At 41.7% G+C, this 15167-nt stretch overlaps 1 protein-coding gene across 4 annotated transcripts in view; it reads right to left on the bottom strand.

Moving 5' to 3' along the window:
• The window catches only part of LOC126203983 (PDZ and LIM domain protein Zasp-like), a 300443-nt gene that overhangs the window by 91534 nt on the left and 193742 nt on the right, over positions 1–15167 (bottom strand). For all 4 annotated transcript variants that reach the window (XM_049938409.1, XM_049938408.1, XM_049938410.1 and 1 more), the window contains exon 2: positions 7627–7778. In XM_049938409.1, the coding sequence (XP_049794366.1) occupies positions 7627–7778 (152 nt within the window). The remainder of the gene's footprint in view (positions 1–7626; positions 7779–15167) is intronic.

The raw sequence follows: 15167 nt of genomic DNA, 5'->3' as shown, positions 1-15167 counted from the left end.
TATACAGACACAAGCAGACATATTTAAAGACAAAGAGTTTGGACAGAGATGTCAGTCGAGGCAGAAGTGAAGAGGCAAAGATGATGTTGAATGACAGGTGAGGTATGAGTGGCGGCAACTTGAAATTAGCGGAGATTGAGGCCTGGTGGGTAACGGGAAGATAGGATATATTGAAGAGCAAGTTCCCATCTCCGGAGTTCGGATAGGTTGGTGTTGGTGGGAAGTATCCAGATAACCCGGACGGTGTAACACTGTGCCAAGATGTGCTGGCCGTGCACCAAGTCATGTTTAGCCACAGGGTGATCCTCATTACCAACAAACACTGTCTGCCTGTGTCCATTCATGCGAATGGACAGTTTGTTGCTGGTCATTCCCACATAGAATGCATCACAGTGTAGGCAGGTCAGTTGGTAAATCATGTGGGTGCTTTCACACGTGGCTCTGCCTTTGATCATGTACACATTCCGGGTTTCAGGACTGGAGTAGGTGGTGGTGGGAGGGTGCATGGGTCAGGTTTTACACCGGGGGCGGTTACAAGGATAGGAGCCAGAGGGTTGGGAAGGTGGTTTGGGGATTTCATAGGGATGAACTAACAGGTTACGAAGGTTAGGTGGAAGGCGGAAAGACACTCTTGGTGGAGTGGGGAGGATTTCATGAAGGATGGATCTCATTTCAGGGCAGGATTTGAGGAAGTCGTATCCCTGCTGGAGAGCCACATTCAGAGTCCGGTCCAGTCCCGGAAAGTATCCTGTCACAAGTGGGGCACTTTTGGGGCTCTTCTGTGGGAGGTTCTGGGTTTGAGGGGATGAGGAAGTGGCTCTGGTTATTTGCTTCTGTACCAGGTCGGGAGAGTAGTTACAGGATGCGAAAGCTGTTGTCAGGTTGTTGGTGGAATGGTTCAGGGATTCCGGACTGGAGCAGATTCGTTTGCCACGAAGACCTAGGTTGTAGGGAAGGGACTGTTTGATGTGGAATGGGTGGCAGCTGTCATAAAGCAGGTACTGTTGCTTATTGGTGGGTTTGATGTGGACGGACGTGTGAAGCTGGCCATTGGACAGATGGAGGTCAACGTCAAGGAAAGTGGCGTGGGACTTGGAGCAGGACCAGGTGAACCTGATGGAACCAAAGGAGTTGAGGTTGGAGAGGAAATTCTGGAGTTCTTCTTCACTGTGAGTCCAGGTCATGAAGATGTCATCAATAAATCTGTACCAAACTTTGGGTTGGCAGGCCTGGGTAACCAAGAAGGCTTCCTCTAGGCGACCCATGAATAGGTTGGCGTACGAGGGGGCCATCCTGGTACCCATGGCTGTTCCCTTTAATTGTTGGTATGTCTGGCCTTCAAAAGTGAAGAGGTTGTGGGTCAGGATGAAGCCTGGCTAAGGTATTGAGGAAAGAGGTTTTAGGTAGGGTGGCAGGTGATCGGCGTGAAAGGAAATGCTCCATCGCAGCGAGGCCCTGGACGTGCGGAATATTTGTGTATAAGGAAGTGGCATCAATGGTTACAATGATGGTTTCCGGGGTAACAGATTGGGTAAGGATTCCAGGCGTTCAAGAAAGTGGTTGGTGTCTTTGATGAAGGATGGGAGACTGCATGTAATTGGTTGAAGGTGTTGATCTACGTAGGCAGAGATACGTTCTGTGGGGGCTTGGTAACCAGCTACAATGGGGCGACCGGGATTATTGGGTTTGTGTATTTTAGGAAGAAGGTAGAAGGTAGGGGTGCGGGGTGTCTGTGGGGTCAGGAGGTTGATGGAGTCAGGTGAAAGGTTTTGCAGGGGGCCTAAGGTTCTGAGGATTCCTTGAAGCTCCGCCTGGACATCGGGAATGGGATTACCTTGGCAAACTTTGTATGTGGTGTTGTCTGAAAGCTGACGCAGTCCCTCAGCCACATACTCCCGACGATCAAGAACCACGGTCGTGGAACCCTTGTCCGCCGGAAGAATGACGATGGATCGGTCAGCTTTCAGATCATGGATAGGCTGGGCTTCAGCAGTGGTGATGTTGGGAGTAGGATGAAGGTTTTTTAAGAAGCATTGAGATGCAAGGCTGGAAGTCATAAATTCCTGGAAGGTTTGGAGAGGGTGATTTTGAGGAAGAGGAGGTGGGTCCCGCTGCGACGAGGACGGAACTGTTCCAGGCAGGGTTCAATTTGGATAGTGTCCTGGGGAGTTGGATCATTGGGAGTAGGACTAGGATCATTTTTCTTCGTGGCAAAGTGATATTTCCAGCAGAAAGTACGAGAGTAGGACAGTAAATCTTTGACGAGGGCTGTTTGGTTGAATCTGGGAGTGGGGCTGGTGTGAGGCCTTTGGATAGGACAGAGGTTTCGGATTGGGAGAGAGGTTTGGAGGAAAGGTTAACTACTGAATTAGGGTGTTGTGGTTCCAGATTGTGTTGATTGGAATTTTGAGGTTTTGGAGGGAGTGGAGCTGGAAGTGGGAGATTGAGTAGATGGGAGAGACTGGGTTTGTGTGTAATGAGAAGAGGTTGAGGTTTGCTGGAAAGGTTGTGAAGGGTGAGTGAGTTGCCTTTCCGGAGGTAGGAAACCAGGAGATTGGATAGTTTTTTGAGGTGGAGGGTGGCATGCTGTTCTAATTTGCGGTTGGCCTGTAGGAGGATGCTCTGAACAGCTGGTGTGGATGTGGGAGTGGAAAGATTAAGGACTTTAATAAGGATAGGAGTTGACGGGTGTGGTCATTGGCTAAGTTGATGTGTAGGTGAAGGATTAGGTGGGTGAGGGCAATGGATTGTTCAGTTTGGAACTGGTATAGGGACTGATGGAAAGAAGGATTACAGCCAGAGATGGGAACTTTATGTGTGAGGCCTTTGGGGATAATGCCAATTGTTAGACAAGCCTGAGAAAATAGAATATGGGAGCGTAATCTGGCTAGGGCAAAGGCATGTTTGCGGAGGGAATGTAAATAAAACTTAATGGGGTTGCTGTGGAGGTGTTGTGAGGGTGACATGGTATTAGAAGGTGGAAAGTGTAACATGAGGCTGAAAGAGAAAATAATATGACAGGAAAGATTTCGAGATGCAACAGTGACAATAACAAACGTAATTGTTGGGATCAAATTAATGATATGAATATAATAGAGGGAAACATTCCACTTTCCTTGACGTTGACCTCCATCTGTCCAATGGCCAGGTTCACACGTCCGTCCACATCAAACCCACCAATAAGAGAGATAAGGTGAACTAGAAAGCAACTGGAGATCTGGTATGAAAAAAGGCGAAAAGGTGTTGGTTATGGCTGGGCTATGTTGATCCTGTGGTGAACTAGGGTTGGTAGACAACGATGTGCACAAAGGTTATGTGGTTGTGTTGCCACCAAAACACGTTAAAGGGTGGAGCAATTCGGGAAAATTTTAAAAAAACTGCGTGTAAATGTATTAAAAGGAGTGGTTTTGTGATGGCAGATTGTGAAAATGAGGCCAACAATTGTCTGACGAAGAAATAATGACGTTAAAACCTGTGGGAAGGGGCTAAAAAAGATCAGTGATGTGGGAAAAACGGAAATGGAAAAAAAGCGAAAGTTATTGGAACTAGCCGAAATGGCTGTTTAATAGCTGAAAGGAACGGTTTGTGTACTGGAAACGGTGGATTTTGTAGCAGCAGTATTGTTGAAAGCGGAAAAAATTTTTTGGTTATGGTTTGGAAGTGGGTTACGTATTATTGAGTATATATAGGAAGGATAAAATTGTACGGTAGATTCGGTAAAAAGGAGAAGGTGAATACAAAGGGAAACTACTTGCAAAAAGAGAAAGAGAAAATAATATGACAGGAAAGATTTCGAGATGCAACAGTGACAATAACAAACGTAATTGTTGGGATCAAATTAATGATATGAATATAATAGAGGGAAACATTCCACGTGGGAATGTATACCTGTCATTTTTTCCCCCTAAGGTAAGTCTTTCCGCTCCCGGGATTGGAATGACTCCTTACCCTCTCCCTTAAAACCCACATCCTTTCGTCTTTCCCTCTCCTTCCCTCTTTCCTGATGAGGCAACAGTTTGTTGCGAAAGCTTGAATTTTGTGTGTATGTTTGTGTTTGTTTGTGTGTCTATCGACCTGCCAGCGCTTTCGTTTGGTAAGTCACATCATATTTGTTTTTGGATATATATATATATATATATATATATATATATATATATATATATATATATATATAAAACAGAGGGAAACATTCCACGTGGGAAAAAATATATCTAAAAACAAAGATGATGTGACTTACCGAACGAAAGCGCTGGCAGGTCGATAGACACACAAACAAACACAAACATACACACAAAATTCAAGCTTTCGCAACAAACTGTTGCCTCATCAGGAAAGAGGGAAGGAGAGGGAAAGACGAAAGGATGTGGGTTTTAAGGAGAGGGTAAGGAGTCATTCCAATCCCGGGAGCGGAAAGACTTACCTTTAATCACCAATATCTTTCACTGAAATTAATAGAATTATAAAAATTATAAAAAGCAAAAGCTCATGCAGCACTGATGGAATTTCGAACAGAATTCTGAAAATTTGTTCTAACTTAACGTGTGATGTTCTCGGAAATATATATAATTCATCAATGGCACAGGGAATTTTACCAGACAGATTAAAATAAGCAATTGTTAAACTTCTTCATAAGAAAGGTGTCAAGAATGACTGAATAATGAGGCACACAACAATGGATGTGTATCCACCACTGCTAGAATTGCACACTGTTTGGACCTTCAACAAATGTTGAGTGGCTGCTGCTGTTCATTGCTTTCTTTGATGAGAAACAGTAGATCAGAAGTTACTAATTTTACCTGCCTTGTTCCGTCTGCAAAAGGTACATGAGAAGAAAGACTGTAGTAGCCTACTCTATACATCTGAAAATCTCTAATTTTACCCTCATAATAATTGCACTGGTTGTAAGTTGGAGGCGGTAATGTGTTACATATGTTTTACTGGAATATGGCTTGCAGAATTATAGTTTGCAGATACATACATTAAAATGGTAGAAGATAAGATATAATAATATGAAACAGTATGCACATATAGGTACCGTAATAATGAAAGCTGGAGAACTGACAGTAGCTAAAAGAGGTTGAGATAGCCATTTCCCATCATAGATGGGTATCCAAAGAATCCAACCAGTTGATTGCTGCAGGTGTTTAATAGTAATCTCTCAATAGTTCACAATTCCTTTCTTGTAGGCTCTCCCATCAGAGTCTGTTCAATATTTCTGGAATATTCATACACTGAATAAACAACAGGAAGGATACCATCTACCCTTAACATTGCCAATTCCAGATAAAAATGTCAACTGCTGCTGTGTGCAAGGACAAGAAAATAGTTGGGATATTGAGCTCCACTGAATGACAGTAGCATAAAGTCTAACAGCATTTTCACATCCAGAACATTCAGAGAAGGATGGGCTGTTTCGAAGGTAACTTAGCTGGTTGTGTACAACTACAAAAAGCAGAACATTAGCTTCGAGTCTTAATCAGATATACAGTTTCAATTTATGTTAACACATGATTTCCTTACCGTAGTTAAAATTAAGTTTCGTTGTGAACATTGTTACCTTGATTACTTTATTATTTGATGGATGGAAAATTTTACTAGGCACCCAGTATGTGTACTGTGGTTAAAACGGCATATTTTATTTTTGATAACTCCTGTGATTACCATTTTCTGTTACAAGTGCACTCTTCAACTGACTGAAAGATATGTGTTAGAGCGAATCTTTTTTTGCTTTATAATATATTAAGATTTCTCCCCATGCCAGTTGTGAAAATAGAGAGGAGATAACAACTGCTTATATATCTTCACGCACATTATTATTAAATTCACAATCACCAAGAGAGCTTTCTGTCACAGCTTGTAGGAAAATTCTGAATTAATTTTTAAAAACTGATTTTTTAAAATTTTAGAGTGAGTTTTTAATGAGATGGTAAATTTTTTTTATTTGAGAACCGCTTTTTAGTTTTTTCAGCATTTCTGTGACCCTATCCTTCAGCTGAAATGACTGTGTGAACAGTTGCACTGACTGCTTCTTATGTAATCACTCCCTGTCCCCTGTTGGCTGAACCTGATGCAGATCCAATGTGAGGACCGTTCCAGCACAGGCTGCACAAATATTTCATTACCAATATTTTTCTTAGATAAACTGCATTTCCAAATATTTTACCAATGGACCATAGTTTGCTATTTGCTTTATAGTCATGACTCAAGCTTTGTGAGAGTTCTACACATTTTTGATACTCCATAACTACATGGTGGGATTGGTGTGAGTTAATCCTGCGGGCAAAAACCAATGCCCTTTCTTTTAATAATAATTTGGCTTGCACCAAGGTTACGTTAAAAAAAGTCTCAAGTTATAGAAAAAAACCCATAGATCTTAACTATCTGTTAGAAAAAGAAAGAAAAGAAAAGAGGTGACAAATCTGATCTAGGAAATTAATTTCCTATATCACTCACATCTATTTGTAGGTTCATAGTTCAAATATAAACCAACATTCAACAAAATGACTTTCTCCTTGTAAACTGGCGCAGATACCAAAATTTTGATCATACAAAATCCAACTGGAGCTCATAACTCGCAATGCTCTAAGAACTATAGACAGAGGTAAGAAAATGGATTTGGCTTACAAAAAGTTTTTGTTTCAGTAACACACAGATATCAAGTAATAAAATATATTCAACAGATATATAATGAGGTTTGTTAACAGATGGAAAAGTTCTTAAAAACATTATCCAGGATAGAGAGACACACACAAAAGTGATGTCTGCTGTGTCTCACAGAAGTAAGACAGCAGCATTACTGTTCACATCATACAATAATTACTCAGTGGATAGTAATAGTTCCAATTTTATGCTTTTAGTAGATTCAGTAATTACTTAAAATGAAGTGTTATATGAAAAAAACTGTAGTAATATCCAGTAAGACACTGACAAATTAGCCTGGTACCAAGTACGGCCCCTCGACAACACAGTTACAAGCCACAACTACACTCAGTCATGTCGTGTAAATACCAGGGAGTAACTAATTGTTAAGATGTGCACTGGAATGTTTACATAGCCTCTATTGCAGCTAAATGAAGGAAAGATCTCTATTCATTGGTAAACTGCAGCTTACCCAAAAAGAGGTCGCTTATCAAACACTTCTATGGTCAATACTGGAGCACTGCTCAAGTGTGTGAATTCTTATTCAATCAGATTAACAGGGGACATTAATGAACATATCCCAAAAAGAAAGACATGAATAATAACAGAATGATTTGCCTAATGGGAAAGGGTAATGAAAATTTTAAAAAGTCTCAACTGACAGATATTCAGAAAAATGACTACAAATATCTGGTGAAAAGTTACTCATCAAACCACAGAATTTATTTTCAAGATGGAAAAATCTACAAAAATTCCTCATCTTCGACTCCATCTTTCCCACAAAGAACATGATGGTCAAATTAGACAGAGGTATATAAGCAGTTATTCATCTCTTACTTGTCTCAACCAATACACTTTACCATGGTAGGTAGATACATATGTTGAAACCTAAATCTTGTCTATACAGAATTGAGTACTTTTTCTACATAGTGTCAAAGCAATCCATGTTTTTGATAATTTGTAAGATTTGGATGAGCTGGTACAAACCTCTGCACAGCGAGCTCAAAGGAGTTGCCAGCGCGGACGATAGCGTCCTGCGCCTCCTTGTGGCGTAGATTGAACAGCTCAACGTCATTGACGCGGATGAGAGCGTCACCAGCCTGTAGACCCGCCTTCTCAGCCAAGCTGCCGCCATTAACCTGCAAACAGGGGTCAAAGTTTTCACCTACAAAATGTTTACAAATGTAATTAAGACTGGAGTGTGGTAGTGGGCATGCTCCCCCCCCTATCGCCCCCCTACACACACACACACACACACACACACACACACACACACACACACACACACACACACACACACACCAATATCTTGTTTGGGTGACAAAGTGCAAAGTGATCTATTGTGTAGCCAAAGGCCAAAGGCTGTGTTGGTGATGCCAATGAATGTGATAAGAAACTGACCTGTATGTGCACACTGTATTTAATGCTGTTTTGTGATAAAAACAAAAACTGCAAGATAAATTCAGAAAACCTGTATTAGATAACATTCAAGCCCCTAATGGACCATAATATGTACATATATCATACATAAACTATGGAAGGTGTGTGCAGGGGGGGGGGGGGGAGTTGGTGTCAGTTCAAGCCCCTCACCCAAATTTCAAACAGAACTAGGCTGTTTTCTCTACTCCAGCAGAATAGCAGGATTTTATTAGATATGTTCAGTACGAGTAATATAATAATTCTATAAGTATGACGAGAAATTACAATGTCAAAGTTAATCAAAAATTTGAAGATATATATGGGTATAAAAACCACCACAAACATTTATGTTATTAAATAGGAAATAATTATCACTGCAGGTGTATTTATTACAGCCACATACAACAAATGTGGTTAAAACTCAATCAAAAAGTTGTGCGGTATGTTCTGTAATTCCCATCATGAAGTCTCAATAAATCATTTTATTTATTGTACACCATTAGTTCTCATGCATCTCAAACACTTCTCTGCAAAGAAGAATAACACCAACTGCTCCATTTTCCATGAATACTAAACTAACACCTACTCTCTAATACTGCAGCTCAATGTTGCACTTGGTACACTGGCTGTTTAAGAGTAAAATCCCAGAAAGGATTGGCAGGAATGAAAATATAGAACTTAACTTTTAGACAATGAGACCATTAGAGGCAGAGCACAAGCTCAGACTGAGGAAGAATGAGGCACATGTAGTTAAACTGAACAACAAAACATGGCCAATGATTGTGGAAATGTTACCAGGTGGTGGAAGATTCACGGGCTGTAGGAAGAGAAAAAGTGACAAGAGTAAAATGAGATTTACAAATGTGAGTGTGGGGCAGATAGAGGGGGACTGCAGAAAACAGAATGGAGTGGAAAGCCATCAGTTATTATCTCGGTCCCCTGGCCCTGATAACATTGAGCAAGAAAACATATTTTTTTGATAAATCATTTTATTTATTTTTTCAACATTCCCAAGATGTCATTACTCCCTATACATCTCCAAATCATTCTCTGCAAAGTAGAAGAATACCAACTGTTCAATTTTTCATTTGTGGTGAAGACTGCGGCACATCATGGCTCACATTCATGCTCTCACTGTCAAGTTTTATGCTGCTAAAACATGATATTATCATCATCTCCTAGCCGCAATTCTGGATTGTGCACCTTATGATGTATGTTGAAGTGATGTATACTAGCATATGCAGTTTGCTTGTGATTTATCCAAGTTGCTAATTGATAGCCAAATGCAGAAATATTGCTGAAATGCCGAAGTTTGTGAATTGTTCATAGGTATTGGAAATGATAGTGTACACAAAGATGTGTGAAACCCAAACTACTAATAGTTGACTTAAGTTTTAGCTCTGGGCTTCTAAGGTTAGAATGAGGGAGAGGGGTGGCAGGGACCTGGAGGTCGAACAAATGCCAAAAAACAATGCTGAAGCATATTGCCTTTATTATTGAATATAGCATCTCATTTATACTTTTGTATTTGATAATCCTAACGTTTCAGTTTATATAAAATACTAACCTTTTGCACGCAAGTTCAGCTACATATGCATATGGCAGGTACAAGGCATATTCAGAAAGTAAATATACTATGACCATAATGTGCTGTGCTTTTTTTCTTTTTTGAGGATTGACAAAACTGAATGTTACAGGGGGATTCTCTGACCAGAGCAATAACCTCAGGAACATTGCAGTATGTAAACTCACATTGTAGTATCCACCTGTGTGAAAGATTTCAGTAAGAAATTCTATCAAGTGTGAGTGACATGCTTTGATACACATCTGACTCACATACCGCCGCATATGAAAACGGTTTACACTGAAGGTGTTATAAACAGGACAAGTGTGTATGGCTGTTATAGGAATTTTAGTGGAGGCAGAACAAATGTTCATGAGAAACAGAAGAGTGGAATATCTTCCATTCGGATTGATGAGTTGGCGCAAAAAGTCAAGGACAATGTTCATGAAGACCGCCAATTGACAGTGGATAAAATTTCTGTGATGTTTCCACAACTCTCCAGCACTCTCCTGTACAAGACACCCACAGAAATGCTAAAATACTGGAAACTGTGCAAGATGGTTTCCAAAATAGCTGACAGATTGGCACAAGAAAAATCAGGTCAGTCACATCTGCGAGTTTCTTGAGTGACTTGAAATGGAAGGCACGGATTTTCTGAGCTCTATTGTGGCTGCAGATGAAACATGGGTGCCTCAATATACACCTGATACAAAAAGAGTCATTTTGTGACCGAAAAGTCGTCATTCTGATCAAATTTATGCTCCAGCGGGGACCATCAATGCACAGCAATATTGTGAGACCCTAAAAGAACTGAAAAGGAGCATGTAAAATAAAAGGAGTGGAATACTGACAGAAGGAGTGGGCTTGTTGCTTTACAATATCCATCCTCACACAGCCTTAGCAACCAATGCACTCTTGGACTCATTCTGTTGGGATGTTCTGGACCACCCTCTGTATTGCCCTGACTTTCTGCCTTCAGATTATCATTGTTTCACCTTTCTGCAGACACATACAAGTAGAATTAAATTTTCAACCAACGAGTAGGTGCAGCAAGGGGTTATAAAGTGGAGGAAGGAGCTGGCAGGAGAGCTCTCCGAGGGGGTCATAAAGAAACTTGTGTCACAGCTCACAACCTGCACTGAACGGGATGGTGATTATGTGGAGAAATAGTCAACAAGTGTATCAATAATATCCTGTACTTTTTTCCAAATACATTTTTTTCTAAGAAAATATAAAATTTAGTTCACTTATTTTCTGAACATGTCTTGTATACTGCTTTCTTCCCCCCTCTCCCTCCCTCCCCGCCCCCCCCCCCTCTCTCTCTCTTTCTCTCTCTCTCACCCTCCCTCCCTTCTCCCCCCATCTTCTCCTCCTCCCCCTCTCTTACCACCTCCGCCTCCCCCACTCTCTGTCCATCCCTTCTCCCCCTCCCTCTATCCGTCTCCTCCTACCCCACTCTTTGTTCATCTCTTCCTCCTGCTCACTCAGTCCATGTCCTCCTGTGTTCTCAGTCTACCTCTTACTGCCTTCCCTCTCTGTTTCAATGTCATCCTCCCCATCTCAAGTCCTACTCATCTCCCTGTCCATCTCCTCCTTCCCTCTTTATTCATCCATTTATTCTTACCCCCTCTCTCTGTTCATCCCTTCCTCTTCCCTCCTGATCTGTCCACCTCATCCTTCCCCTCTGTCTGTGTCCGACTCATACTCCCACCACAACCTGTATATCCATCCTCTCCTCTCCCTTTCTCTGCGTATTTCTTCCTCCCTCTTCTCACTACCCATTTTCTTCTCCCCCTCTCTCCCCTCAGCTGTGCCCATCCACACATATGCATCCAGGAACATATTCTGGTACCACCCACACACCAGAAATTGTGCAGGGCAGCTTAGATGTCAGGGGTTAGCAACCCTCCTCACCCCAACCCCACCCCTACGGGAGCTAGGTGGTCCTTCCCACACTTCTCCCAAGACAAGAAGTAGTATGTGAACCAAATTTGATTGAAATCAATCAATTGGTTTAGAAGGAGATGTGGGAAGACCGACACATATACACACATACAAATATTTTTACTCATGTACGTGGGTTGACTGAAAAGTAATGCCTCCATCTTCGTAGCTCTTCAACAGTTGGAAGCATTGGTATGTGGCAGGTACTGGCTTGTTCCGTTGCCTCTTCTCTACAGCTCCAACTGGCAGGAAGCCTTAGCAGCAAACGGTTATATTGTTACAGTGTAAAGTATGGAACCCCGTCACAGACGGTCGGTCCAGGCAGTTTCAGGAACGTGCAGTTATTGAATTCTTGACAGCAGAAGGTATCACCCCAAAGGAGATCATCAGAGAATGAAAGCAGTTTATGGTGATTGTGTTCATGTGAATACTGTGCGTCGTTGGGCGAGTAAGTTTAAAAATGTTGAGGCAGAAACATCTGACCTGCATGGAAATCAAAGAGTTGGTCGTCCTGTGACAGCAACCACCGAGTTTCACAAGAAAAATGTTGACATATTGATTCAGGACAATCGTCGTATCACTCAAGAGAGAAACAGCAAGCACAATCGGCATTTCACAAGAACGTATGGGTCACATTGTTGCTTAGCTTGGCTATCGGAAGATCTGTGCAGCTGGGTTCCCCGGATGCTGACTCCTGAAATGAAAGGGCACAGACTTGAAATTTGCCAGGAACTCCCCCGCATTACGAGAATGAAGGTGACGCCTTTCTCCATTCAGTTGTGACAGGAGACGAAACGTGGGTACACCATTACGACCCGGAGACGAAACGTCAATCTATGGAATATGACACAAAGACTCGTCCCAGAGAAAGAAATTCAAGACGCAGCCCTCAGCAGGAAAAATCGTGGCCACAGTGTTCTTGGACGCAGATAATGTTATCCATGTCGATTTCCTTGATCGTAGATCAACAATAACTTCAGAGCGTTACATCACAACGCTGTGAACTCTGAAATGACAGGTAACAAGGGTCCGAAAGGAAAAGGGAAATGTTTCCCTGCAGCATGACAATGCCAAGCCATACACTTCACGTGCCACCACAGCAGAACTTCAGAGACTGAATCTCACCACCGTACGGCATCCTCCATACAGTCCAGATTTATCAGCGTCTGACTTCCATCTGTTCCTGATAATGAAAGACGGTCTGTGGGGACATCATTATGCTTCTGATGAAGACGTTGAGAGATCTGTGAGACTGTGGTAGCAGAAACAGTGCGTGGACTTCTTCCGCGACGGCTTCAGAAAACTTGTTCGTCATTGGCATAAATGTATCTAATTGGCTGGTGATTATGTGGGAAAGTGAATATTGGTAATTAAAGATCATATACTACGTATTATTTCTGCGTTTGATTTATTAAAATATTCCCATCCAAACCCAATTAAGCCGGCCGCCGTGGCCGAGCGGTTCTAGGCGCTACAGTTTGGAACTGCGCGACCGCTACGGTCGCAGGTTCGAATCCTGCCTCGGGCATGGATGTGTGAGATGTCCTTAGGTTAGTTAGGTTTAAGTAGTTCTAAGTTCTAGGGGACTGATGACCTCAGCAGTTCAGTCCCATAGTGCTCAGAGCCATTTGAACCATCCCATCAAACCCAATTAACAAAGGTGGAATCATTACTTTTCATTCAACCTTCGTATATTATTTAAGTCCTCGTTACCTTTACCAACAATACCTGCTATATTTTCGAACCGGGGCAAAAACTAGATAGTGGCAACATTCCCTCCCCCCCCCCCCTCCCCGGAAGCCATCAAACCTGTATTCAGGACAGTCCTGCCGTGCCTCTGCTGCTGCCAGTCATCTATTTGACATCCTCCCCCTCTTCAAAAAGCTCACAATTAATACTGGGGGGGGGGGTGTATTATTTGTGACCAGGAGTGTAAGAACTCTTCAAAAAAATTGCAGTCTTTATTACCTATTAGCTAACAACTTTGTCTTTCGTGTGAGATAAAATTAAATATAGGAAACTTGAAACCAATGAAGACAAGAGACGAGCAAGACAATACACATTTCCTCAAGCCTTAAGTCCCAGCATATTTTTCTCTCTAATCTTGCTATAGCTGTACACAGCGTGCTTTCCTTTCTGCAAAAGAATCTTTACCTTGCCAAAGTTCGTCAAACGTTTTGCCACATGAAAAATCAAAATGTCGCTGTCTAATACCGAAATAGCTGTTAATATAAATAGCACCCAAGACTGGTGTGATTTCACAACTTGAATGCATCTATTTTGTCACTGATGCCGGATAAAACGAAATAGAGCTTCCTAATTGCTGCAATTATAACACACGCCAAATAAGCGAGACTGTTTTGGCACAACTGGTCATTTTTATCTACCTCATTTACGTAAATAACACAGTAGAAGTATCTAGAATAGTTTGACATTTCATTCACATTCTCCAGTTTCTCAAACATGAGATCGAAAAGTAGTAGTAGTAGTAATAGGAAATTTTTATATCATTTGGAATCGTCATATTCTTCCATATAACTTGTGTGATATGTCCGTTTCTTCTCCTTCAGTATAACAAACAAATATTTCATCACTAATTCTGTAACTATTACTGCTATTGTCAACGGTTATTCTCCGCTTAACTTCGCTAACCCTGCCAGAACCGCCGATTCACTTATCTCACGTTTATTCTCCGGTTAGGCGTTATTAAGTGTCCATACCATGCTTTTTCTGCTCTGTTTCGGGAATAAAACTTAAGCGGCTGCTAACTAGGAACTATACAACTGGTCCTTAGTAGTGTAGCGATCAGGCAAAAATTTTCTGTCAAAATTTCATTTTCTTGAATACACCGAGAAGACAATATGTAATCTTTCTGACCAATTATTCCTGTTAGTCGTTTATTTCCGCTCTGGTAGTCTGGACCTATGGATTTCGCCAGTGGCGGCGTTACGCGTCGGCGACCGCTGACGGCCTCTCGGCGGTGGGGGCCTCGCAAATAAGTTGTTGAAGCTGTTAAAATTTTAGCTAAGTTGTCCGTCTCTATTTCCGTACGAATGTAGTAGTATTCATCTAGGGTCGTCCGGCAACAGTTAAGCCCCATTACAAGACGCATCTAAGGTGTACACCTATGTGGCAACATGCCAAGCGTACGAGTTGGAGACTACAGACGGGATCTGGTACATTACACGAATCGCGAATCAGCGCATGCGCACTAGACAGCAGCAACGCATGGAACTCTAAGGAGATTAGATTAGACTAGATTAGATTAGATTAGTTTACGTTCCATAGATCCGTGCTGAGGAGATCCTCGTGGATGTGGAGTATGTCATTTTTTTAGCTGAAATAACAATACTAATAGTATGAATACATACAATACATCATTTGTTTCTATTAAAAAATTCGTCAATGGAGTAGAAGGAGTTGGCCACTAGTAAGTCTTTCAGGCTCCTTTTAAACTGATCTTTATTTGTAACTAAATTTTTTATGTTTACTGGCAAATTATTGAAGATGAGTGTTCCTGAATAGTGGACCCCTTTTTGAACTAAAGTAAGTGCTTTTAAGTCCTTGTGCAGATCATTTTTGTTCCTGGTATTGTATGTAT

Source organism: Schistocerca nitens, chromosome 9, assembly GCF_023898315.1.
Source record: "Schistocerca nitens isolate TAMUIC-IGC-003100 chromosome 9, iqSchNite1.1, whole genome shotgun sequence".
Taxonomy (NCBI): Eukaryota; Metazoa; Arthropoda; class Insecta; order Orthoptera; family Acrididae; genus Schistocerca; species Schistocerca nitens.
Note: the sequence above shows the minus strand (reverse complement) of the source record. Positions and strands in the feature narration are given on the sequence as shown.